This window comes from Saccopteryx bilineata, chromosome 3 (assembly GCF_036850765.1).
Source record: "Saccopteryx bilineata isolate mSacBil1 chromosome 3, mSacBil1_pri_phased_curated, whole genome shotgun sequence".
Taxonomy (NCBI): Eukaryota; Metazoa; Chordata; class Mammalia; order Chiroptera; family Emballonuridae; genus Saccopteryx; species Saccopteryx bilineata.
In genome coordinates, this window is record NC_089492.1 from 160,262,224 (window position 1) to 160,287,961 (window position 25,738).

The 25,738-nt window shown below is 42.8% G+C and overlaps 1 protein-coding gene across 5 annotated transcripts in view; it reads right to left on the reverse strand.

Annotated features, from left to right (window-relative positions):
- The window catches only part of SETDB1 (SET domain bifurcated histone lysine methyltransferase 1), a 36,264-nt gene that overhangs the window by 1,447 nt on the left and 9,079 nt on the right, over positions 1–25,738 (reverse strand). For 4 of the 5 annotated variants that reach the window (XM_066268011.1, XM_066268008.1, XM_066268009.1 and 1 more), the window contains exons 4-21: positions 21,667–21,701; positions 19,946–20,045; positions 18,643–18,768; positions 18,279–18,480; positions 17,665–17,738; positions 15,991–16,181; positions 14,070–14,199; positions 13,250–13,418; positions 13,002–13,160; positions 11,142–11,795; positions 10,588–10,704; positions 5,744–5,913; positions 4,464–5,092; positions 3,414–3,442; positions 3,172–3,304; positions 2,738–2,903; positions 491–702; positions 135–223 (exon numbers count right to left, since the gene is read on the reverse strand). In XM_066268011.1, the coding sequence (XP_066124108.1) occupies positions 135–223; positions 491–702; positions 2,738–2,903; positions 3,172–3,304; positions 3,414–3,442; positions 4,464–5,092; positions 5,744–5,913; positions 10,588–10,704; positions 11,142–11,795; positions 13,002–13,160; positions 13,250–13,418; positions 14,070–14,199; positions 15,991–16,181; positions 17,665–17,738; positions 18,279–18,480; positions 18,643–18,768; positions 19,946–20,045; positions 21,667–21,701 (3,385 nt within the window). The remainder of the gene's footprint in view (positions 1–134; positions 224–490; positions 703–2,737; positions 2,904–3,171; positions 3,305–3,413; positions 3,443–4,463; positions 5,093–5,743; positions 5,914–10,587; positions 10,705–11,141; positions 11,796–13,001; positions 13,161–13,249; positions 13,419–14,069; positions 14,200–15,990; positions 16,182–17,664; positions 17,739–18,278; positions 18,481–18,642; positions 18,769–19,945; positions 20,046–21,666; positions 21,702–25,738) is intronic. The other variant, XM_066268012.1, reaches the window with a different exon arrangement.

The following is a 25,738-nucleotide window of genomic DNA, read 5'->3' on the forward strand; positions in this document are numbered from 1 at the left end:
AGGTACAGGGGTTATAGGGGGTGCTGGTGGAGCTGGATCACAGATGGAGGGGCTTCAGAGTCCCAACAGTCCTTGCTCTTTCCCAACCCCAAGCTTCTTTTCCTACCCAACCACCCTTCTTCCTGACTCCTTACTTGCTGGCAAAGAAGGCCACCCAAGGGAAGCGAAGATCATGAGTATCCACAAAGACGTTCTGGACAAACAGGTTGGGGCTGCAACTATGCTGTAGGTTTAAGGACAGGATTGGTAAGAACCACGGAAATAGAACCTGGTTTTGTGGAGTGAGTGAGAGTTGGGTGAAAAACGATGACACCTGATCATCCCATCATAGCTGAAATTCTGGGGAAAAAAAAAACTACCTCTTTAAGAACCTTTGAAACCAAGAATTTATAACAAGAAAAGGTAGGTTTGTATAGTTGTGTTAAAAGCAGTAGAAATTTGAGGACCATGGGATTACCCTACATCTAGAGGTGAGGGAAAGGGGTCTCACATTGAGATAGCGGCCCAGGTTGCCTTCAAGCTTGGCGTCGATGATGTAGCAAGACTCCTCTCCATCGTAGAATTGGCGTGTGTTCTTGCGGACAGGTGCGCTTTCCCCCTTTTCCACAGATGCCATGTTGGTTGATTTAATGGCAATTCCATGGGTCGATTTAAGAGCAAAGCCTCGGGTTGATTTTACTGCCACTTGGCGCTTCATTGGACCTAGACAGGGAGGACAGCAGGGTCAGGCCCATCCCAACCCATGACAGGATAGTCTACCTCTATTTAATCTCATGCATTGCAGCTCAGGAATAATAATGAGCTGGGACTGAGGCAAAGATCTTAAGTGCCATTTTTTTCAAGCAGGATTAGATCTGCTGTATAAAGAAGCTGAGGAAAAAGTAGGGAAATGGAAAGAGAGCAAGAAGACTTGTCAAAAATATTAACAGTTTCGCTGTGAGCCAGGAAGCCCTCCCAGAGATGTCTTAACTCTTTGAGATCTGGATTTTTTTCTTTAGCTTCTTTTAAAAATCCTCTACCTCCAGATGGACAATAGACATGCAAAGATGCTCAACATCACTAATCATCAGAGAAATGAAAAAACACAATGAGCTATCACCTCACACCTGTCAGAATGGCTATCATCAATACATCAACAAACAAGTATTGGCAAGGATATGGAGAAAAGGGGACCCTTGTGCACTGTTGGTGGGAATGCAGATCAGTACAGTCATTATGGAAAACAGTATGGAGGTTCCTCAGAATTAAAAATAGAACTACCTTGGCCCTGGCCGGTTGGCTCGATAGTAGAGCGTCGGCCTGGCGTGTGGAAGTCCCGGGTTCGATTCCCGGCCAGGGCACAGGAGAAGCGCCCATCTGTTTCTCCACCCCTCCCCCTCTCCTTCCTCTCTGTCTCTCTCTTCCCCTCCTGCAGCAGAGGCTCCATCGGAGCAAATGATGGCCCGGGCGCTGGGGATGGCTCTGTGGCCTCTGCTTCAGGCGCTAGACTGGCTCTGGTTGCAACAGAGCGACGCCCCAGATGGGCAGAGCATTGCCCCCTGGTGGGCTTGCCGGGTGGATCCCAGTCAGGCGCATGCGGGAGTCTGTCTGACTGCCTCCCCGTTTCCAGCTTCAGAAAAATACAAAAAAAAAAAAAAAAAAAAAAAAAAATAGAACTACCTTATGACCCAGCAATTTCATTTTTGGGTATTTATCCGAGGAAATGCAAAACACTAATTTGAAAAACTATATGCATACCAATGTTCACTGCAGCATTATTTACAATAGCCAAGCCATGAAAGCAACCTAAATTGGATAATGATTGGATAGAGAAGATGTAATATATATATACAAATAAAGTAGAATATTACTAAGTCATTAAAAGAATTAAATCTTACCATTTGTGACAACGTGGATGGGCCTATAGCAGCGGTTCTCAACCTGTGGGTTGCGACCCCGGCGGGGGTTGAACGACCAAAACACAGGGGTCGCCTCTCAACCTGTGGGTCGCGACCCACAGGTTGAGAACCGCTGGCCTATAGGATATTACACTAAGTGGAATAAACCAAAGACAAATACCACATGATTTCACTTATGTGAAATCTAAAGAACTAAACAAACTAAACAGACTCAAGAGATCAAACTGATGGTTACCAGATAAGCAGGAGGCTGGGGGTGGTGGATGAATAAGGTAAAACAATTAAGAAGTACAAATTAGGCCTGACCAGGCAATGGCGCAGTGGATAGAGCGTCAGACTGGGATACGGAGGACCCAGGTTCGAGACCCCGAGCTCGCCAGCTTGAGTGCAGGCTCATCTGGTTTGAGGAAAGCTCAGCAGCTTGGACCCAAGGTCGCTGGCTCAAGCAAGGGGTACTCGGTCTGCTGTAGCCCCCGGTCAAGGAACATATGAGAAAGCAATCAATGAACAACTAAGGAGCCGCAACAAAGAATTGATGTTTCTCATCTCTCTCCCTTCCTGTCTGTCTGTCCCTCTCTCTGACTGTCTCTGCCACAAAAAAAATAAGTACAAATTAGTAGTTAAAAAACAGTCACGAGATGTCAAGTACAGCATGGGGAAAAGAGTCAGTAATATAACTGTATGGTGCTGGGTGGTACTGGACTTATCAAGGGGACTACTTCATAAATTATATGTTTCACCACTATAAAAAAAACCCCCAAAAAACCAAAATAGAAAACACCTCTATTTTAAATTTCCTATGGGGTCTTCCAACTACCCCCCAAATTCTTCTAGACTACCAGACATGTTCTTCTTGTCCTCAAAGTCATCGCCTTCAGAGCCAGAGGAGATGGTCTGGATATCATCACTGTCAACTGCTGTGGCTGAAGTCTGACCAGCAGCGGGCTTTCGGCTGGTCCCACTTTCCCCCTCACTTTCTGTGCTGCTGGACAGTGTCAGGATGTCCTGGGGAAGCAGAAGGGAGGGAAGGAGGAAGAGTAAATGGAGAGGCCCTGTCAAGTTCTTATTCTTACCTGTGGTTAGGCAGAAAGGAGCTGAGGCTACAGCAAGATGATTACATACTGGAAGGAAAATGAAGCAGGAAATCAAGGTCAAAGTATCAAGAAAAGATATAACTAATTATGGTGAAGGACTTGAGGAGAAACATGTTCCTTCACTCAGACTCTGAGTAACAAAGGGCTGGGTAAAGTACAGCTTGAGAAAGATCACTTACATCAGGGTGGGACTGAGCTGAGGCCAAGAGGCGTCGGCTCTGATGCATACTAGTCTTACTAGGTGGGCGGCGAAGCCCTTCAGTCTTCATGGGAGATGGATTGTAACCATAATTTCGAGAGCTCTCAGTAATTCTGACCGGAGGAAAAAATTAGAGGAGTCAGGTTATTGGCTGTTTCTTTGGCTTTTTTTGTAGGCTTGAGAGAAGGCAGATTTGGAAATAGGTCAGAAAGAGGGACTTACATTGGCGTCTTGTTTCGGTCATCGGGATCCTGGAAAAGACCAAGTGAAAGGCTAAATGTTTTCATGGTCCTAGGTAACAAATCCAACATTTAGAATTCATCTCAAATGACTTCAAAGACACTATTCAGTGAGAGGGTAGTGAGATGTGTTGAAAATTAATGCAATCAGACAACTGCAATCAGTCTCATCAGCAAACCACCCTGGGAAGGTCCTCAACACTTCCCAATGACAAGGCATAAAATGTTAATGGAAAACACCTGGTAGAGTCTTACAAGGACAAGGCACAGTTATTACCTATAATGTGATGTTTCAATATTAAAATTTTTTTTCATTAAAAATATTTAAAATTCATTCTTATTTCTCTAAGAGAAGTAATGATGTACATAACTTGAAATAGCACTTAATGTAAAAAATTATTTATGAATGCTTAATTTTGGAATGAATCAACCCTGTGGGTTGATTTTAATATAATTTCTTTGTTTAAACGAACAGTAGGATTATGCTGGGAGAAAATTAGGCTTGCCACAGAAATATCCGTCATGTAAATAATCTGTGTGAAGACTCACAGTGAGACTGCATTAAGTTTATTACCATACAAAAGTTAGACAAAAACCACTGCTGAGTTTACTTTTTTTTTTTTTTTTAAGCAAGAGAGACAGAGACAGAAAGAGAGAGGGACAGGCAAGGAGAGAGATGAGAAGCATCAATTCTTTGGTGTGGCACCTCAGTTGTTCATTGCTTTGTCATATGTGCCTTGATGGGTGTGTGTGTGTGTGTGTGTGTGTGTGTGCGCGCGCGCGCGCATGCACTCCAGCAAGGCAAGTAACCCTTTGCTCAAGCCAGCAACCTTGGGCTTCAAGCCAGAGACCATGAGGTCATGTCTATGATCCCACACTCAAGCCAGTAACCCTGCACTCAAGCCAGTAACCCTGCACTCAAGCTGGTGAGTTTGTGCTCAAGCCAGCAACCTTGGAGTTTCGAACCTGGGTCCTCAATGTGCCAGGCCGATGATCTATCCACTGTGCCACCACCTGGTCAGGCTGAGTTTACCTCTTTCTTGGCCTGCTTGATGTCTCCCTCATCCTTGAAGCTCGGCCCTGAGGTGGAGACCTTCTCAGCTTCTGCTTTGACTCCCCCAGCCCGGCCTTCCCCTCCTTCGCTAGTCTTGAAGGATGAGCGGCTATCAGAGTCAGCAAAGCCACCTTCACTGACACTATTGCTGCTCAACCACGAGGCCACCTTGTTCTTGGGTGTTTCTTCAGAGGAAGGTGGATTACAGCCACCCATAGGGATTGATAGAGAGACAGGAAGATGTGGGGGCCCGAGGTCTGGGGGTTGGGAGTCCTTGGGAGTCATCTCAGATAATCCATTCTCCTTCTGGCCCCGGGTTTGCCGCCGGGTAGCATAGCTGCGCCACACTGAGCTAGTGCTGAAGTCCTCATCCTTACAGAAGTTATCATCTGAGCTATCGTCATTGGACTCTTCTGGGTCCTCTGTACCACTGTTGCCATCTTCCTGGTCCTTCAAGTCCACACCACTGCTGTCAGAGGAACAGGGGGCATCACTCTCATAGCCCTCCTTGAAGTTCTCCACGCTCTCAATATGGTCCAGGTTGGCAAAGTACTCATCACCCATTTCCAGGCCCTCCTTATCTGCAAAGTCATCTGTCAGAATTTTGCCTGGGAATAAAGAGAATTAAAGGCCTTCCAGGGTTATGCTGATCTTTTAGAAAGAATAAGGGTCATACTGTCAATCAATATCCAGCCCACCACCCCATAAAGTTAAAATGTCTCCATTGGGGTCTCATTTCTCTTTGATGATACACCTCCTCCTTTGTGTCTTCACTGGGAGAGTGTGAGCAGCTTACTACAGTTTTCAGATCTTGCCCTTTCTGCCTTCCCAATGTTTCTTTTTACTTTGTTTACCAAAAGAGAGTTCTATGCTATACTAAAAGATCTTTGGGTGATTAAAAAACAGACAAAATGAATGAAAAAACAAATAAATAGAAACAGACAAGCTCTCTGAATAGAGTGACAGGGTAGAATGATGTGGGAGAAAATGATATCCTTGACTCTCCGATCATGCCCCTTTTCTGAAATATCACATCCACAATTTCACTCCTTTTCACTCTTGTCCTTATGAAGTACTTTTGTCCCAACCTCATCCACCCAGACAGGCACATCAGTCACCCTGTTCTTTACAGACAAAAATCCTGGCCTCCTCTGACCCCCAGTTCATGTGTCAAGCATTTTATTCCTACGTCCAAACCTGTCTCTGATTCTATTCTCCATCATGTTCTAACTCGAGAAAGCAAACCTTTCACCACCAACCTGCATAGATGCAAACAAAGGAGCCTTTGGCAATGTCATCCAAGCAGCGGATACCCCAGCCCTTGTTCTGTGTTTTGAACAGCTGTAGCCGAACCTGCAGTCCATGCTGCACCAAGCGGTTTGTGCACATGTTGGGGTCACACATGCAGCGTTTGTTACACTCATAAACTCTGGGAGAAGACAAAATCCATCATGACATGATGACTACAGCACCCATTGATTCCACAGAACTGTTATAACTGTTAAGGTATCATCATTTACTAGGTAATGACTAAGTGAGCAGATTTACTGTACTGTCTATGCTCTTTAATTCATTTGGGAATACTGCCCAAGGAAACAATTCAGAAGAGGGAAAAGTGACTTATACAGATATTTACACAGGTATTTATACAGTTAGTAACACTGAATAGCAGAATGCCTAACTTGGGAGAAAAGCTTAGCAACTAGGATATGAACACAGATTAATAGCCATTAAAATAAGTAGATAAGCTATATCAATAATTTGTAGAATTAGATGCAGAGAATAAAAGTATAAAACAAAAGCAGAACCCAATGTAATAGATACAGAAAGGGAAGTAAAGAGGAGGAATTAGTACTAAAGTTCTTTAAAGCTGATTTTCATTCTTCTATTCAGTGAAAATTTATTAAAACACTGAGCTGTGCTAGACACTGGGGACACAACACTGGGAAACCTCATAATCTCTAATCTCAGGGAGCTCATTCTATATCTAGTTTAAGGGATTTAACAAATATTTTAAAAATAAACTATTGAAGTTATTCAGATCTAGCAAATATCAACATTAAAGGAAGTAGTCATACTGAGAAAACTGTCATCTTTTCAGGTGTCAGTGTTTATGCTCTGTTTTGCTCAGGGGTAGGATTTTGTTCTTTATTTTCCTGGTATGCGAACTGAAAGAAGACATTTACTTTTGGAAAGATGACAACAGTACTTGGTTGGCTGATGACATTAGTTTTACCCACTGGGCAAAAATGGTAAGAGCAGCTTCTATTTATTGAATATGTACTTTGTGTTTGGCATTATATCAATGCTTTATATACATTCTCTTATTCTGTCCTTAAAGGAACCCTAAATGGTGTTTTTTAACTTTAAAAAAATTATGAAGTCCTGGCCGAATAGCTCGGTTGGTCAGAGTATCGTCCTGACACGAAAGGTTGTGGGTCTGATCTCCAGTCAGGACACTTATAGGAACAGATTAATATTTCTGTCTTTCTATCCCTTCCCCTCTCTCTAAAACCAATAAATAAAATTAAAAAAAATCATTAAAGTATAATATACACACAGAGAAGTACATAGCTCAATAAATTTTCATGAAACACAGAACCAGCACCATATCAAGAACAGTCCCTTAAAGCACCATTAGGGGTAGGGGTGTCAACGTTCACATCCTCTGTTTACAGCTGATAAAACAGAATCAGTTAGGTAGGGATGAGGGCAGAATTTGAACTTAGTTTAATCACTACCAGATGAAACTTTTTTTTTTTTGGAGGCAGGGGGAGAGGGGGGGAGGGAGGGGGGGGAGAGAGAGGGGGAGAGAGAGAGAGAGAGAGAGAGAGAGAGAGAGAGAGAGAAAGAAAGGAACATCAAGCTGCTACTGTATGTGCCCTGACTCAAGAATTGAACCAACAACCTCCACACTCCAGAGCTATCCAGCCAGGGTCTAACTTTTATTGTTTTTTGTGTTTTTTAAAGAGAGAGAGAGGAAGGGGGAAAGAGGGGAGGTGGAAAGGGAGCATTTGTTGCTTCACTCAGTGGTGCATTCTTCAGTTGGTTGCTTCCCTTGTGTGCCCTGACTGGGAACTGAACCCGCAACCTTGTTTCAGGATGACACTCTTAACTGACTGAGTTAATTGGCCAGGGCCCAGATAAAACTTTCATAGTAGCTATACTTTATTTATTCAACATTCAAATGAAAAGTATCTTTCATTTATTCAACAAAGTTTACCTGAGTTGTTACAATGTGCCAGACACTGCTGGTGATACAATGGTGAGCAAAACAGACAAGGTTCATGCCCTCATGGAGCTTACATTCTAATGGGAAAGACACATGAAGACAAGGGAATAAAGTTGTCACAGATGCTATAATGAACACAAACAGGGTGCTCACAGACAGTATTAGAAAGTGAAAATGACCCAATTTTAGAGTGAACAGGAAAGGTTTCTCTGAGGTGAGAATAAAGCTGAGGGAGCTCAAGGTTAAAGAGGTAACTATACAAAGAATAATGGAAGGGTGCCAAGAAGAAGGCACAGTATGTACAGAGGCCCTCAAGGTAGGCTGACAAATAGCCGGTAAACTGGATCCAGGAACTGAAGAATGTTAGTGTGGTCAGAACAGTTTTGCAGGGAGAGAGACAGAAAGGGGCAAGATAATATAGTGTCTTGTGACCCAGTGTTAAGTGGTAAAATAAAACCCAAAGCAGAGTTGGAAGCTATTAGAGAGGTTTAAGCAGAGGAGTCATATATTATCTGTGGTTATTTGAAAACATTTCAAACAAGTAAAAAAGATACAATGAAGAGTCATCTACCACTCAGCATTATCAAATCTAAACATTGTTACAAGATCAAAATTTTGTTTAAAATGAAAACAGAAATGATACAGCAATGGAGATAAAGCTAGTAACTCTCTTTCCTTTTGCTTCATTTTCTTTCTTCTTCTTCTTCTTTTTTTTTTTTTTTGGTATTTTTCCAAAGCTGGAAACGGGGAGGCAGTCAGACATACTCCTGCATATGTGCCCGACCAGGATCCAACCGGCAATGCCCACCAGGGGGCGATGCTCTGCCCATCTTGGGGCGTTACTCTGCAGCAACTAGAGCCATTCTAGCGCCTGAGGCAGAGGCCACAGAGCCATCCCCAGTGCCCAGGCCAACTTTGCTCCAATGGAGCCTTGGCTACAGGAGGGGAAGAGAGAGACAGAGAGGAAGGAGAGGGGGAGGAGTGGAGAAGCAGATGGGCGCTTCTCCTGTGTGCCCTGGCCGGGAATCGAACCTGGGACTCCTGCACGCCAGGCCGACGCTCTACCACTGAGCCAACCAGTCAGGGCCCCCCTTTGCTTCATTTTCAATATGCATTCAGCACAAATTCATCTCCTGACCTCAGTAGTCTCAATCTCCTGTGAACCTACTCAGACAGCAGATTTTCTATCAAACCTTTCATTTTCCCAGTCTGTTTGCAGCCAGATGTGGCCATTCTCACTGGCTGTTCTCTACACCCAGCAAGCAACTGTCAGCCTGGACACCTCCCCTTGACTCCCCTTCACTCCTCTATCATCTGTGGAATTCCCTCGCCCCTCTCCAAAGTGGGATCCTGTTTCCTGATCCTTGTGTTTTCCTCTCTCTGGACTTTATCCCCTTATGTTGGTAACCATTTCTCGTAACTTTTTTTATGTTTTCCAGTGACTTTCTCAGAAATGGAATAATGGAAAATTTTGATGTATTTCGCATCAAAAATATGTCTTTACTTTTAACACTGAACTAATAGTTTGCCTGGATTTAGCACACTAGATTAGAAATAATTTTCCCATAGAATTCTGAATAAATTCCTTAATTTGCCTTCTAGCCTTTAATATTGTTTTGAGAAGGCTGAAGTGATTTTGATTTTTTTTGGTGTGTGTGGTCTATTTCTTTTTTCTAGAAGTTTTTAGGATTTTCGTTTTGTCCTCAGGGTTCTGTGGGTAGTGTTCAAATTTTGTTACCATGTTTTAGTGGGGGATCTATTTTCATTCATTATGCTGGGACCTATTGGCCCTATCAATTTAAACACATACCCTTCAATTATGAAAAAATTTCTGGATTATTTCATCAATGTTTTTCTCCTCTCTTCTTCTGTCCTCTCTGCTAATGATGTACCTTGAGCACTAGGGCTTATTAGTTCACAAGTTCCTATGTAACCAATTTACCATCGACCTTCTCTGTTCCTGACATGTCCTTCTCAATCTCACATGCTGGTTCTACTTCTGCACAATCTCTAGTTGGAGAGCCCAGGGCTGACTCCTGGGCCCCCTTCTCTATTACCAGTATTCTCTCTAGGTGAACTCATTCAGGCTTTAAATACCACTATTGTGCAGACCTGACACACTTTGCTCAGAAATCTCAATGCCTTCTCAATTTCCACTTGGACTAACAGGCATCTCAAAGTTCACATGGCTAAAAGAGAAGCTGAATTCCACTAAGTCCTGCAACTGCTTTGGTCTTCCAGCTCAGTAAAAAGCATCAACATCCACTTAGTTGCTCACATATAAAATTTAGGAATTGTCCTTGATTCTGCTCTTTCCCTCCTCTACTCCACAAACTATCATGTCCTGTAGCTCTATCCCCAAAGGCACCCCAACTCTATACTTTTTCATCTCTACTATACTTCCATTTTAGTCAGCAACCACCACTTCTCACTTGCATCTCCTAACTGAGCTTCCAAATTCTTTTGCTGTCCTTAGCCCTATTCTTCATATGGAAGCCACAGTAATCTTCAAAAGGCCAATCAGATCATTTGACTCCTCAAAGTCTCCAACAGCTTCCTCCTCTCCGAACACATCTCACTTGCTGGAGCAAACCATAATATGCTAGGACATTCATGAAGCTGTAAAATTAAGATCACCTTTGATCGCAAAAAAAGTTATAGACACCGTTAATCATTCTATGTCTTCATTTTGAGGAAAGCCCAAGGGAGAAACATGGGCAGGGATTTCAGTAAATATGTTCAATTAATAAAATAAATGCCTATTACAGTTTTTTTGTTGTTCCAAACTTTGAGAATTCAGATGGTTCCTATAAACATAGAAAACAAGAACATGCTTTTCAGTCTGAGTGCTTCACTTCCCCGACTACTCACCCCGTGGGCAGACACTCTTCTAGTCTCTTGTGCTGGTAGCCAGAGTTAGGGTTGACTTGGCCGCCTGGGGTGCAGGCTGTAGCCTGAATAGTTAGCTGATGGCAGGCACACTTGGACCTACATAACATAGAAGGTTATGACAGCTAGAGCTGTGACTTTCTTTAAAAGCAAGCAGTACTAATAAAAGGATGGGGATATGGTAGTTAAATTTTTCCTCTCTCTTACATGAAAATGGGAAAGAGTAAGAACATGACAGTGAGGATAAGATAGAGCTACAGACAGAGAATGAAACAAAGTGGCAATGAAACCATGGTGAAGAGAAGCAAAGGAAACAGAGAATCAGTTCAAGAAACAAACATAAGACAAATGTAACCAGGGTTATGCACTGGGGCTAACTCAATCCCGGCATCTCTACTTCATAGCTTTCTGGAGACCTTAAACAGGAGCGGAAGGAGGAGGTAAAGGGAAATGGGCAAAGGAGTGCAGATAAAAAGCAAAAAAGAGGTGAAAAGAAAGGCACCCACTGCAGGGCCAGCAATTCCCCACCAACTCACTTGTCCCGGCATCCATCTTTGCAGTCACAGCCAACCAGAAATTCAGGGCCCGTGTTAATGAAAACACCCTTTCCTGGAATTCGTTCCTTGCTGTAGGCTACTTGGGGTGGGGGGGTTGTGTCAATCTCATTGACACAGGATAGGGGAACATCTTCTTTCCCATAGGTGATGTCTAAAATATAGTAAAAAGGCTTATAGGGCTGAAACTTCCGGTCCACAAGAACATACGGATCCAAACAGAACATTTCCAGGAAGAGGAAGTCACAGCCAGTCTCAAAAAGGTAGCGTTCAATCTCCTGCATTGTCCGAAGGCAGAGGCCACAGGGTGTTTTATAGATAACATGAAAGCCCATCTTGCGGTTAACTCGGCGCCGGGCCGTCATTCGTCGGAAGTCATAGAGAAGTGGGACTAGCAGAGGGTTCTTGCCCCGGTATTGCTCACTTCTTATAGGTCGGATCCGAGACAGGCAAGTGTAGCTACAGACATGAGGTAAGTAGAAAAGCTTCTCCATGGGTGCGCGGTAGGAGGGTTCTGTTGGGGCCCGCTCCAGCATGCCATGGAAGGCTGGGAGGGCTGTGGATGATGCTGGGGATGCTGGGGGTACTGCGGGTACTGGGGGTGCTGGGGCAGAAGCTGTTGAGCCTAAAGGTGATCTGAAAATGAGATGCAACAGATCAGATAAAAAAGCAACAGGTTCTTACTGTTGAGTAACTACTCCTCCAGTTGGCTAAACCACTGCTCTCATCTTTCAAACAGCTATATTCCCCCAATTTCCCTTTGCCTTACCAGCAAACCTGGACAGGGAAACACCCTGGTTATTCTTCACTGAGTGATACTATCTTTATTTTAATAGCCATATATATATATAATATATATATATATTATATATATATAATAAATATATATATATATTTTTTTATTTTTTATTTTTTTCTTTTGGTATTTTTTTCTTTTGGTATTTTCCTGAAGTGAGAAACAGGGAGCCAGAGAGACAGACTCCCATATGCACCTGACCAGGATCCACCCAGCATGCCCACCAGGGGGCAATGCTCTGCCCATCTGGGGCGCTGCTCTGTTGCAACCTGGAGCCATTCTAGCACCTGGGAGGCCATGGAGCCGTCCTCAGTGCCTGGGCCAACTTTGCTCCAAAGGACCCATGGCTGCAGGAGGGGAAGAGAGAGATAGAGAGAATGGAGAGGGGGAAGGGTGGAGAAAATACTTTTGTAAATTATGGAAATAATCCAGTTTTCTACCAATACATTTTTCTGGCTATGTGTCTTATAAATGTCCTACTAACTCCCATGATACAAGGAAAGTGGCTGTAGTGTTCTCTTTTTATTGTAACAGTGATGACTCCACATTTTTTTTTCTGTGACAGAGAGATACAGAGAGAGGAACAGATAGGGACAGATAGACAAGAAGGGAGAGAGATGAGAAGCATCAATTCTTCATTGCGGCACCTTAGTTGTTCATTGATTGCTTTCTCTATGTGCCTTGATTGGAGGCTACAGCAGAACAAGTGACCCTGCACTCAAGCTGGAGACCTTGGGGTTTTGAACCTGGGTCCTCCACGTCCCAGTCCTACACTCTATCCACTGTGCCACAACCTGGTCAGGCTGATGACTCCACATTTAACCAGAAGTTTTAACAAATGACTTTCTAGTGATTCTGTATTTCTAAGTACCTAGGTTCTAATTCAATTATTTTTACAGTATTTCTTGGAAACTTCCAAAGTTAAAACTTTCTTTTCCAGTCCAAATTCTTCACATCATCATCCCTTGAAGCCAAGGTACCTCCCTATAAGTAACTAGTCAGTCCACAATGTTCCCCTTCCCCTTGAGAGCCTGAGATTTCCTTACCTGTATGTCTGGTTGATCCCAGGTTTCCCACCAGAGATATTTTCACCGAGTGCAGGGGACGTAGGGGAGGAATGACCAGAGCCCACAGATGCTGGCCGGAAAGATGTGCTCTTTTTGGCTACCTGCTTCCGTGACTGGGCAAGCTGGCTTTCCAAGCTTCTAGGAGATTAGAGGAGAAATCACATAGTAAAGGATATAGAAAGTATAAAATATAAAAAAAACTGGCAAAAAGAAGAAATAGCACTCACTCAATGTCACCTGCCTGGGGGGACAGAGGTGGAGCAGGTGGGCCAGGTGTTGCAGCAGGTGGGATGGGGGGGGCTATAGTCTGTGGCAGCTCCACTGGCTTAAACTGGGTTCCAGTACTGGTCAGATCCTGGGTATACTGGACCACAGGGCCTTTACTCCTCACAGCACCTACAGGAAAAGGTAAATTGATTACTCAGAAGATGCTATAGCTGTGTCACTTTTATTTATGCATATACCTGACCCTCAATTTATATAATATAAAACAGCATAAACGGTAACATTTTGAGTAGATGCTATTTACAAATATTTACAACAATGAGTCAGAATACTGGCATAGGCTTGCTTTGACTGAAGACTTTATCTTCCTGCCTAAGATGATTTATGTCAGTAACTGTTATATTTTGGTGAAAACTTTCAAAAATGTTTTTTTTTGATCAACTAATGTAGTCAGGAAAAAGCAACCAGAAAGTATGGCAGGAACATACAAGAACAAAAAGAGTTTAGGCTTTAAAAAAGTTGACCATAGGTAACTAAAAGCAGTAATCCTCATGTAACAGAGGTAACCACTACCACCAATACCCCTAACTTAAGCCAGTTGTTTCATATTTTTATGTGGTTGTTTAGAACAAATCAGAGCCACAGCATGTGGAGGTAGCACCACAAATCCATCACCCACTACTGGAAATAACTCAGGGCACATGTCCTTCCAATGGGTCAGTAGTGTCATGTCATCCTGATAAACAAGGGATACTCATTGTATATAACCTCCTTTGCTGGTTTGTCCCATTTTACCCTCCCCAGGTACGATTCAGGACATACCCATATTTGGACGCGTCCTGAGCTGTCCCCCTTGCTTCTTCTCCAATGTAGAGGCTGAGGATGTTTTCATGCTGAACATGGGTTCCAGCCGTGTAGAGCCTCGATAGATCCATTCACACCTTTTATCATCCTAGGGGGTTGAAAGGCAGGAAGGAGGAAGGATTAAGGGCTAGAATCTATCTTGCCATTTGTGGAGAATATATACATACATGTACCTCCTTAGGGAAATCTCCCTGATGAGCCCTGAATTTTTTTTTCTTTTTGGTGACAGAGACAGAGAGAGGGACAGATAGACAGGAAGGGAGAGAGATAAGAAGCACCAATTCTTCATTGCAGCACCTTAGTTGTTCATTGCTTTCTCATATGTGCCTTGATCAGGGGGCTACAGCAGAGCAGAGTAACCCCTTGCTCAAGCCAGCAACCTTCAGGCTCAGGCCAGCAACCATGGGGTCATGTCTATGATCCCATGCTCAAGCCAGCAACCCTGTGCTCAAGCCGGATGAGCCCATGCTCAAGCTGGCAACCTTAGGGTCTCGAACCTGGGTCATCTGTGTCCCAGTCTGATGCTCTATCCACTGCGCCACCGCCTGGTCAGGTGAGCCCTGAATTCCTTATCTATTCAATAAACTTATATGCCGGGCTCCATGACAGGCATCAAGAACAAAGAGGGCCCTGGCCGGTTGGCTCAGTGGTAGAACGTCGGCCTGGCGTGCAGGAGTCCTGGGTTCGATTCCTGGCCAGGGCACACAGGAGAAGCGCCCATCTGCTCTCTCCTTCTTCTCTGTCTCTCTCTTCCCCTCCCGCAGCCAAGGCTCCATTGGAGCAAAGTTGGCCCGGGCGATGAGGATGGCTCTGTGGCCTCTGCCTCAGGTGCTAGAATGGCTCTGGTTGCAACAGAGCGACGCCCCAGATGGGCATAGCATCACCCCCTGGTGGGCGTGCCGGGTGGATCCCTGTTGGGCGCATGTGGGAGTCTGTCTGACTGCCTCCCCGTTTCCAACTTCAGAAAAATACAAAAAAAAAAAAAAAAGAACAAAGAGACAAAAAACATACATTTCTTGTTTAAGAAATTTCAGGAATGACAAGCCTGACTGGTGGTGGTACAGTGGATAGAGCATCAACCTGGGACACTGCAACCCAGGTTAAAAATCTCAAGGTGGCCAGCTTGAGTGCAGACTCATTGGCTTGAGCCAAAGGTTGCTGGCTCTTCTGGAGCCCCACCACCCTATCAAGGCACATATGAGAAGCAAACAATGAACTAAGGCACCGCAACTACAAGATGCTTTTCATCTCTCTTCTTTCCTGTCTCTCTCTCTCTCAAGAAAAATGAAAAGAAAAACAAACAAAAAACAAAAAAGCCCCCCAAAATTTCAGAAGTGACAGATGCTTTTCCTAAGTATGAGAATCATTAGCAGGATCATAAGATCTTAGGAACAAAAAGCTGGGATGGCTCAAAGAGAAATATAATTCTGAGAAAGATGTAAGAGGGGAGAAAAGGATGGATATATGGGTATAGAAGATCTAGGAGTTAAATTGGGCCTTGAAAGATCATCAAGACCTCCAATTCCAATTCCTGGGTCCTTCCTTTTATGTCCTAGTATGCTACCAAAACTCTACTCATGTACAAATGGAACTGGTTGCTTTCTCTGTACCTATGTGCAATGTGAATATTCCTAGAGGAAAAAACAAAAAACAAAAACCATACAGATCAGTGTCATAATTAAAATTCAGGGAATTTATTTTCAACTACTCACATAGGAACAAAAAGAAAGAAAAGTAAAATTTGACCCAAAACAGTGAGAATAGACAGGAGGATAAGGGGAAAACTATGAAGTTTTACAAAATCATCCTCATTCTTGCCTTTTCATGCTTCCCCAAGCCATCCCCCACACGTGCCTCAAAAACTAGGGAAGAACAGTACCAGGAAGAGGATCCTGACGAGGCTGCCATCTACCTCCTCGACTCGGGACTTCCACCATGTGCCTTCCCACTCAGTCTTGATAAGTTGGCCACTCTTGAGTAGCACCATGGGGCGGTTGGGATAAGCAGTGATATACTCCTCTATGAAGTCTCGGCAGGAGATGTCTTCTATGTCCTCCCAAGTCTTTTTCACTGTCCCAAAGAAGAAGTAGAGCTGAGAGAGAGCATGTCTTGATAGGGAAAAATGGTTGGCAAGGAGATGTTTAGTATTTTTTAAGTTAGAAGGGACAGAAAAATAAATGAAATCATAACCTCAAGGGAAGCAAAACTAAGACCACGAAGTATTAAGAACCTAACGTGTAAATGCTCATACAAATCAAGTAAATACTAACTAAGTAATTATAGATGAGTCATTACATAAAAATGGATGTTTCACCTTAGAAAAATTCAAGTGAAAATTCTTGCTAACTTGTTATATCCAGAGGTAAATCAAAAAACAACTGGCGAGAGCGCAGCCAGCCAGGCAGGTGTAAAAAATAAAAATAGAAAAAAGAAAAAAATAAGATCATCTGGCATCACAAAATTGTTAAAAAATTTTTATCCTGGCCCTGGCTGGTTGGCTAAGTGCTAGAGCGTTGGCCTGGCACATGGATGTCCTGTGTTCGATTCCTGGTCATGGCACACAGGAGAAGTGACCATCTACTTCTCTACCATTCCATTCCACCTTCTCTCTTTCTTCTTCCACAGCCATGGCTCCGTTGGAGCAAGTTGGCCCTGGGTGCTGAGGATGGCTCCATGGCCTCGCCTCAAGTGCTGAAATAGTTTGGTTGCTGAGCAATGGAGCAATGGCTCCATATGGGCAGAGCATCACCTGGTAGGGGGCTTGCCGGGTGGATCCCTGGTCAGGGTGCATGTGGGAGTCTGTCTCTCTGCCTCTCTACTTCTAAGAAAAACAAACAAACAAAAATTTATTCTTCCTTCTCATTCTCTATCAGGTTTTAAAGGGATCCTGAATATATTTACTGCCTTTCATGTGGAAACAGAGCAGTGTTAGTTGAGTCTTCTGCAACTAAAAACCATTGCTTCTGGCCCTGGCCAGGAGACTTGGCGGATAAAGCATCATCCTGGCACAAAAAGGTCACATGTTCGATCCTCAGTCAGAGCACATCGGGAAACAATCAATGAATACACAACTAAATGGAATAACTAAGTAGAAAAAGTTGATGCTTCTCTCTCTTTCTTTCTCTCAAATAACAATAAAAGAAAAAAAGAAAAGCTGCTGCTTCTATAAGACTCTGTCCCCAAGCCCCATCTAACAAAACTTCTGTAGAAAGCATTATGCAGAGTATAGATTTATACACATCAGATGCAGTATAAAACTGGGAAAGAAGTATGAGACTAACACCTTCTCAAACCTAAGTCATTTAGAAATGAAATGAAAACATATCTATAATATGATTGTCCACCTAAGGCCAGTCATTCCAGTATTTCACTCTGGCTACAAAGACCCACCACTGGAGATGAACAAGTAAAACTATCTCCCAAAGGACATTAATCAAACTTATGTTCTTTGAGACTGAAACACCAAAGACACTAGAGATTTTCAATTAGTTGTCTTTAGAAGAAATACAAGGTAGAAGAAGATGCACAGAAGGAAGAAAGGAAGGAAACTCACATGGCCGGCAAATGGGATACAATTCAGACTGTGTGACATAGGAAGCATAGCCATCATCAAAGAAAATGAGAAACCTGTAGGAAAGAGTGACAGTAGAAAGGTCAGGCGATGATATTTAACTGAACTACAGGCCTTATCTTATCATAGTTTCCACTCCACTGGATCAAACAAGACATACTTCAGGGATGATATTCCAGTCTATTGCTTCCTTCCAGTTATTCTTTCTTCCCACACCAAGAGTTAAGAATTCTCCTTTAATCTAACCAATATATCCCCATTTTTGCAAAAACTATTCTTGTTCCACTATCAGATTCCTATTCTGAAAACCATTTAGTCTCCACTTTATTTCTTCCTTCTACATGAATTCCCTATTCTCTCAACCATTAATCAATCTTGACTACTATCTTCCTAGATTTCCTCCAAGTTTTCTCCTTAATTAAAAAAAAAAAAAAAAGAATCACCCACATGACTTCTGTGACACAGATAGAGAAAGGGTTTTTGGCCCCTGGCGACTAAGAGCACAAAGGCTACTTGTGAGATCTAGGCTATGACTTGAACAGGGCAGGTGCTGTGCTCTGAGCCTCTGCTCTCTTCACCATCCTCCATCCAGGTACCTGAGCTTATTTTTGACGTTTGGTGTCTCTGCTACAATGCCAGCATAGAGCCAGACCTGATTCCCATCTTTGTATTTGGCCACCACTCGACTGCCGACATATAGCTTGTCAGCTGGAGGGTGGTAATCATAGGCAATATGGTTCCCCGACAGGAGACTCTTGCCTTTGTTGTCAAATTTCACCTTGTACTTCTTTCCTGGCCCTGAGTAAAAGAGAAAGATAAACAAAAAATTTTAAAAACCATCAATTTCTGTGTAAGTTCTGGGGCTGTGTGAGACAAGGCAAGAATGTGGGGAAAAGAAACAAATGGCAATGAAGACCTGCAGGTTGCCTTTCACTAGTTTTTCCTCTAGCTTGAACATACCAACCGTCTGGATGGCGATAAGGGTGCCTTTGTGCCATGTCTTTGTTCTCTTCTTGCCTAGAATGCGCATGCTGACTATCAGGTCACCATCTTTGCTCAGTTCTCCAGACATTTGACTCAAGGTTCCTATGAAGAAAGCAAAGTTGTTCTAAAGAGACATGGCATAGACTGAGGAGAAAATGAAAAAGTAAAGAGGGTCATAGGCAATCAGGGAAGATGGAATAACTTTTGATCCCCAGCCACTTTTGCTGCTCTTTTGGCCAAGGGCAGATATACAAAACAAAGCTGACTCAACAGTTAATGCTACAAGAAAAACTTGAATAATTGAAATGTACACGTAATTCAAGAATATCTCGCCTGACCTGTGGTGGTGCAGTGGATAGCATTGACCTGGAACGCTGACGTTACCAATTCAAAACCCTAGGCTTGCCCGGTCAAGGCACATAAAAGAAGCAATCAATTGAACAACTAAAGTGAAGTAGTATGAGTTGATATTTCTTGCTCCCTCTCTCCTTCAAATCAATAAATAAAAGTCTTTAATTCAAGAATATCTCGCTTTAGCCTGACCAGGTGGTGGCGCAGTGGATAGAGCGTCGGACTGGGATGTGGAAGACCCAGATTCGAGACCCTGAGGTTGCCAGCTTGAGTGTGGGCTCATTTGGTTTGAGCAAAAGCTCACCAGCTTGGACCCAAGGTCGCTGGCTTGAACAAGGGGTTACTCGGTCGGCTGAAGGCCCACGGTAGAGGCACATATGAGAAAGCAATCAATGAACAATTAAGGTATCGCAACGAAAAACTGATGATTGATGCTTCTCATCTCTCTCCGTTCCTGTCTGTCTGTCCCTATCTATCCCTCTCTCTGACTCTCACTCTGTTTCTGTAAAAAAAAAAAGAATATCTCACTTTAACGAACTGTTCACAACTCCTTATTAACAACACTAACTTCCACTCATTAAATACAAAGTAGCATCTACAAAACATTCTCCTCTAACAGCCCCATCCTACACGCAAAATTTCCCTGCAGACCGCACCGTGTGTTTGAGTTACCCTTCTCTCTAGTCTCCATCTGGAAGTAGTAGTCATGAACATAAGCTAAAAAAGTATTGGATAAAGCCATCACACACTGGAGAAGTGGCAAACAAAAGCAGATGACAAATACTCTTATATTAATAAGTATAGCCTATGATGTTAAAACAACCCAACAGAGGTACAGAAGGAGTCTGAGAAGCTAAAACAAAGCATTCCCACGACATCTCTGAGGAAATTCAGCCCCACTTGTACGGAGGGAACTCCTGACCCTAACCTTTATGTAGATCCTGGGAACTACTCTTCTTGTTGACAGCATCCATGAACTTCTGGACATCCTGAGCCGACTTTCTCAAGGCAGCCATAGCTTCACGGAGCTGTAAGGAAGGGGATGAGGAAGTTTTGAAATAGCAGCATCAGTTAGAAATTACTTTAGAATAAGAAACAACCTATCTTTCAAAGACAAAACAGAATTAGTTATTTTGTTTGGAAGCTGTTGGTTACTTTTTTTTTTTTTTTTTACATATTTTATTTATTCATTTTAGAGAGGAGAGAGAGAGATGGGGGTGGGGGCGGGGAGCAGGAAGCATCAACTCCCATATGTGCCTTGACCAGGCAAGCCCAGGGTTTTGAACCGACAACCTCAATGTTTCCAGGTTGACACTTTATCCACTGCACCACCACAGGTCAGGCTGTTGGTTACTTTTTAAGCAAAACTATCCCTTATTACAAATTTGGTTCAGAAAACAGCTTTAGGAAGTTTTCCTTGATTAATCTTGCCCAGCTGAGCACTGCCAAATTCTACCTTCATATAGCACTCACTGCATACATCTCTAGGTAAACTCTTTTGTATTTTTAAAAATTGATTTGAGAGAGCGGGAGGAACAGAAGGGGAAGGGGGTGGGGGAGAGGGGAGTAAAGGGGAGAAAGGGGGGAAGAATGGAGGAGGGGGGGGAAGGGTAGGGGAGGGGGAGAGGGAGGGAGAGGGAGAGAGAGAAAGCATTAACTCCCTGTTCCACTTAGTTATACACTCATTGGTTGCTTCTTGTATGTGTCCTGGCCAGGGATCGAACTCATGACCCTCAGTCCCCAGGACGATTCTCTATCCACTAAGGCACTCAGTCACAACATTCTTTTGTATTTTTTTTTTTTGAAAAATAGAAAGACAGAAAGGGAGAGAGTGAGAAGCATCAACTTATAGTTACTTCAATTTAATTGTTCATTAATTACTTCTCATATATTCTTTGATCTGGGGGGTCAAGCCAACCCAGTGATCCCTTGTTAAAGCCAGCGACCTTGGGATCATGTTGACGATCAATAAGCACTCAAGCCAGTGACCTTGGGGTTTCAAATTTGGGACTTCAGCATTCCGGACTGATGCTCTATCCACTGGGCCATCACCAGTAAGGCTCTTTTGCATTCTTACAATGTCTGTTAGAGAAGTGTTTTTCAACGGCCCAGTCCGCCAAAAATTTCACACTGTTCCATGAAAGAGTTAACCACCCTTATGTTGTATGACAATGATAGACCCAATGATCTTAGTCAAATTCACTTTGCTCAGGGTGACTGCCACATATCAGTCTGTCATATCAATGAAAATACTACTGAGGTTGTCTTAGGTATCTGTGGAGCTTTGCTTAAATTAAATATTGCTCTCTACAAATTTCAGTCATTTTCTATTAAAAATATATTTCTTACTGTTCCTCTGGTTATTTAAGAGAATTTTCATTTAATAGTATTATAATTAAAAGACAATGCATAAAATACCAATAATGGCTTTTATTTCGGCCTTAGTGGTCCCTGAAATAATTATATTTCCACCAATCCCCAAGTGTAAAATGTTTGAGAACTACTGTGTGAAAGGACTGCAATAACTAAGGATGACGAGAGAGTGCATGACTCTATGTCGACAGCTGAACTAACAGAATAGTCAGGGCAAAAGTTTCTCCCATTTTCATATTCTTCTCTCTCCTCCTTCCTCTACCCATTCCAACTCACTTTCTGGTCTTTTGGAGTTCTGCTCCCGGCATCACCTATGGATCAGAAAAACCTCTAATGAGTGTAAGATACAAGAATTTTCAAGTAACCAAGAACTAAGTGACTTAAAAGCATTATTATGTAAGTTTTATTGACAATAACTGTGAGACAGATGTATGTATTCATATATATGTAAAAGTACCACAAGGTCCAAGGAGACACACAATAGATGACAGTGCTTATAAGTATTGGGTAGGTAGGTGGTAGTCTATAGAATTTTGGGTTTTCATTGTATATTTTAATTTTTATAACAATAATTTATTTAATGGAAAAAACACTTTTTTTTTTTTGACAGAGACAAAGAAACAGAGAGAGGGTCAGATAGGGACAGACAGGAGAGAGATGAGAAGCATCAACTCACAGTTACAACACCTTAGTTGTTCATTGATTGCTTTCTCATATGTGCCTTGATAGGAGGGGGGGTGACAGCAGAGCGAGTGACCCCTTGCTCAAGCTAGCAACCTTTGGGCTCAAGCCAGATACCATGGGGTCATGTCTATGATCCTACACTCAAGCCGGCAACCTCGCACTTAAGCTAGTGAGCCAGTGCTCAAGCTGGATGAGCCCGTGCTCAAGACTGTGACCTCGAGGTTTCGAACCTGGGTCCTCCGTGTCCCTGTCAGAAGCTCTGTCCACTGCACCACCACCTGGAGATGAGAAACATCAATTCTTCATTGCAGCACCTGAGTTGTTCATTGATTGCTTTCTCATATGTGCCTTGACTGCATAACTCCTTGCTCAAGCCAGAGACCATGGCGTCATGTCTATGATCCCATGCTCAAGCTGGTGAACCTGTGCTCAAGTTGGCGACCTTAGGGTTTCAAACTTTGGTCCTCAGTATCCCAGACTGTTTTATTTACTGCGCCACCGCCTGGTAAGGCACAATATTTTTTTTTTAAGATTTATTCACTTTTATAAAGAGGGGAGAGAAAGAGAGAATGAGAAAAGGAGGGCAGAGCAGGAAGCATCAGTCCCATATGTGCCTTGTCAAAGCAAGCCCAAGGTATCGAACCAGCAAACTCAGTTTTACAGGCTGACACTTTATCCCCTGCACCACTACTGGTCAGGCCAGGCACAAATTTTTTCAAGCACACACAGTTCATTCTCTAGAAGAGACAATATTCTAAGCCATTAAAAGAGTCTAAATAAATTTAAAAGAACTGAATTATACAAAGTATGTTTTCTGACCACAATGAAATTAATTTACAACAGAAAGAAATCTGGCAAAGTCCCAAATATTAGAAAATCAAACAATATACCTTTAAAAACCCACTGGTCAAAGAAAAATCACAAAGGAAATAAAAACTTATGAGTTGAATTAAAAGGAAAATACAACATATAAAAATTTATGAGATAGCCTGACCTGGCGGTGGCGCAGTGGATAGAGCGTTGGACTGGGATGCAGAAGACCCAGGTTCGAGACCCCAAGATCGCCAGCTTGAGCGTGGGCTCATCTGGTTTGAGCAAGGCTCACCAGCTTGAGCCTAAGGTCGCTGGCTCGAGCAAGGGGTCACTTGGTCTGCTGTAGCCCCCCAGTCAAGGCACATATGAGAAATCAATCAATGAACAACTAAGGAAACGCAACAAAGAATTGATGTTTCCCATCTCTCTCACTTCCTGTCTATCTGTCCCTATCTGTCCCTCTGATTCTCCTTGTATCTGCCACAAAAAAAAAAGAGATGTAGTGAAGCAATGCATAAAAGGAAATTTAGAATTTTTAATGTCTGTATTAGAAAGAAAGAAAGGTCTCAAACCAAAAATCCAAGCTTTCACTTTAAGAAACCAGAAAAGGAACAAATTAAATCCAACTAAGTGGAAGGAAGAAAGTCATATAGACTAGAATAGAAATCAATTAAATGGAAAAACAAAATCAATTAATGAACCTCAAAAATGGTTCCTTGAAAAAGGGCAAAACTGATCAACTTTTTAGCTAGACTAACCAAGAAAAAAAAATTCAAATAACCAATATTAGAAATGAAAGAAATGACATTACTACAAAACCTATGGAAATTAAAAAGGATCACAAGGGAATAAATACTATGAACAACTTTATGGCAATAATTTGACAACTAAGATGAAATGGACAAATTCCAGGAAAGACACAAAATAAATAAAACTGACTTGAGAAGGAATAGATATATGAGTAGACATATTATTAGGTAAAGAAATAAATTAGTCATTAAAAATCTTCCCACAATAAATTCAATGTGGTATCCTGGATTGGATCCTAGAACATAAAAAGTCAAGAAATCAAATAAAGTATGTAGTACAGGTGGTCCTCGGGTTACAACACAGTTCTGTTCCTATACAGTGATATAACCCAAATTTTGGTGTAAGTCAAAACATACTCTAGCCTAAATCACTTACCTATCCTAACACAGCTGTAAAATCATAATCTAGAACATAAAAACACAACTAAGACACAGAAAAATGAAAAAAATATCTTATACTGTAGTAACAGAAAAAAAATGAGTATAAAAAAAATTCCTGGCCCTGGCCTGTTAGCTCAGTGGTCAAGCGTGGGTCCAGTGGGTGGATGTCCCAGGTTCGATTCCCAGTCAGGGCACACAAGAGAAGTACCTATTTGCCTGACCTGTGGTGGTGCAGTGGATAAAGCGTCGACCTGGAATGCTGAGGTCGCCGGTTCGAAACCCTGCACTTGTCTGGTCAGGGCACATATGGGAGTTGATGCTTCCTGCTCCTCCCCTCTCCCCGCCCCGTTCTTTCTCTCTCTCCTCTCTAAAATGAATAAATAAAAAGAAAAAAAAAAGGGAAGCATATCCATCCCCCCTCACTTCTCTCTCTCTCCCCCTTTCTCTCTTTTCTCCTCCCTTCCTGCAGCCAAGGCTTGATTGGAGCGAGCTGGCCCTGGGCGCTGAGAATGGATCGATGGCCTCTGCCTCAGGTGCTAAAATGGCTCCAGGTCCAACGAGCACCGCCCCAGATGGGCAGAGCATTGCCCCCTAGTGGGCTTGCCGGGTAAATCCTGGTCATAACACATGTGGGAGTCTCTCTCTGCCTCCCCTCCTCTCACTTAAATAAAAAAAAAGAAAGGAGTAAAATTGACATTATTTGCAGACAATACAGTTTAATATATACAAAATTCTAATGGACCCACAAAAAGCTTCCAAAACTAGTAAGTGAGCTTAATAAGGTCACAGGCTACAAGATAAGTACCAATTACAGGTTTATATCCTAGAAACAAACAATCCTAAAGTAAAATTAAGAAAATAACCTGACCAGGCAGTGGTGCAGTAGATAGAGCATTGACCTGGGATGCTGAGAAACCAGGTTCAAAACCCCAAGGTTGCAGACTTGAGCACAAGCTTACCAGCTTAAATGTGGGATTGCCAGCTTGAATGAGCATGGGTTGCTAGTTTGAGCATGGGATTATAGATATTACCATATGGTCTCTGACTTGAGCCCAAAGGTCCCTGGCTTGAACAAGGGGTCACTAGCTCGGCTGGAGCCCCCCAGTCAAGGAATACATGAGAAAGCAATCAATGAACAGCTAAGGTGCCACAACTAAGAATTGGATTCTTCTTATCTCTCTCCCTTTCTGTCTTTCTGTTCCTGTCTGTCCCTCTCTCTCTCACTAAAAAAGAAAGAAAGAAAATAAGCTCATTCATATTAGCTAGAATAAAATACTTAGTGGAGATATACTGTGTTCATGCATTAGAAGACTCAGTATTAAAAAGGCAATATTGGCCCTGACCATTTGGCTCAGTGGTAGAGCATCGGTCCAGCATGTGGATGCCCTAGGCCTGATTCCCAGACAGGGCATACAGGAAAAGCGACCACCTGCTTCTTCACCTCTCCTCTCCCTTCTCTCTCCTCCTCTCACAACTCTGGCTTGATTGGTTCCAATGTATCAGCCTATGGTGCTGAGGATGGCTCTATGGAGCCTCCACCTCAGGTGCTAAAAATAGTTCTGTTGCAAGCTTGGTCCCAGATGAGCAGAGCTTTGACCCTAGAAAGGAGGTGGATGGATCCCAGCTGGAGTGCATGTGGTAGTCTGTCTATCTCCCCTCCT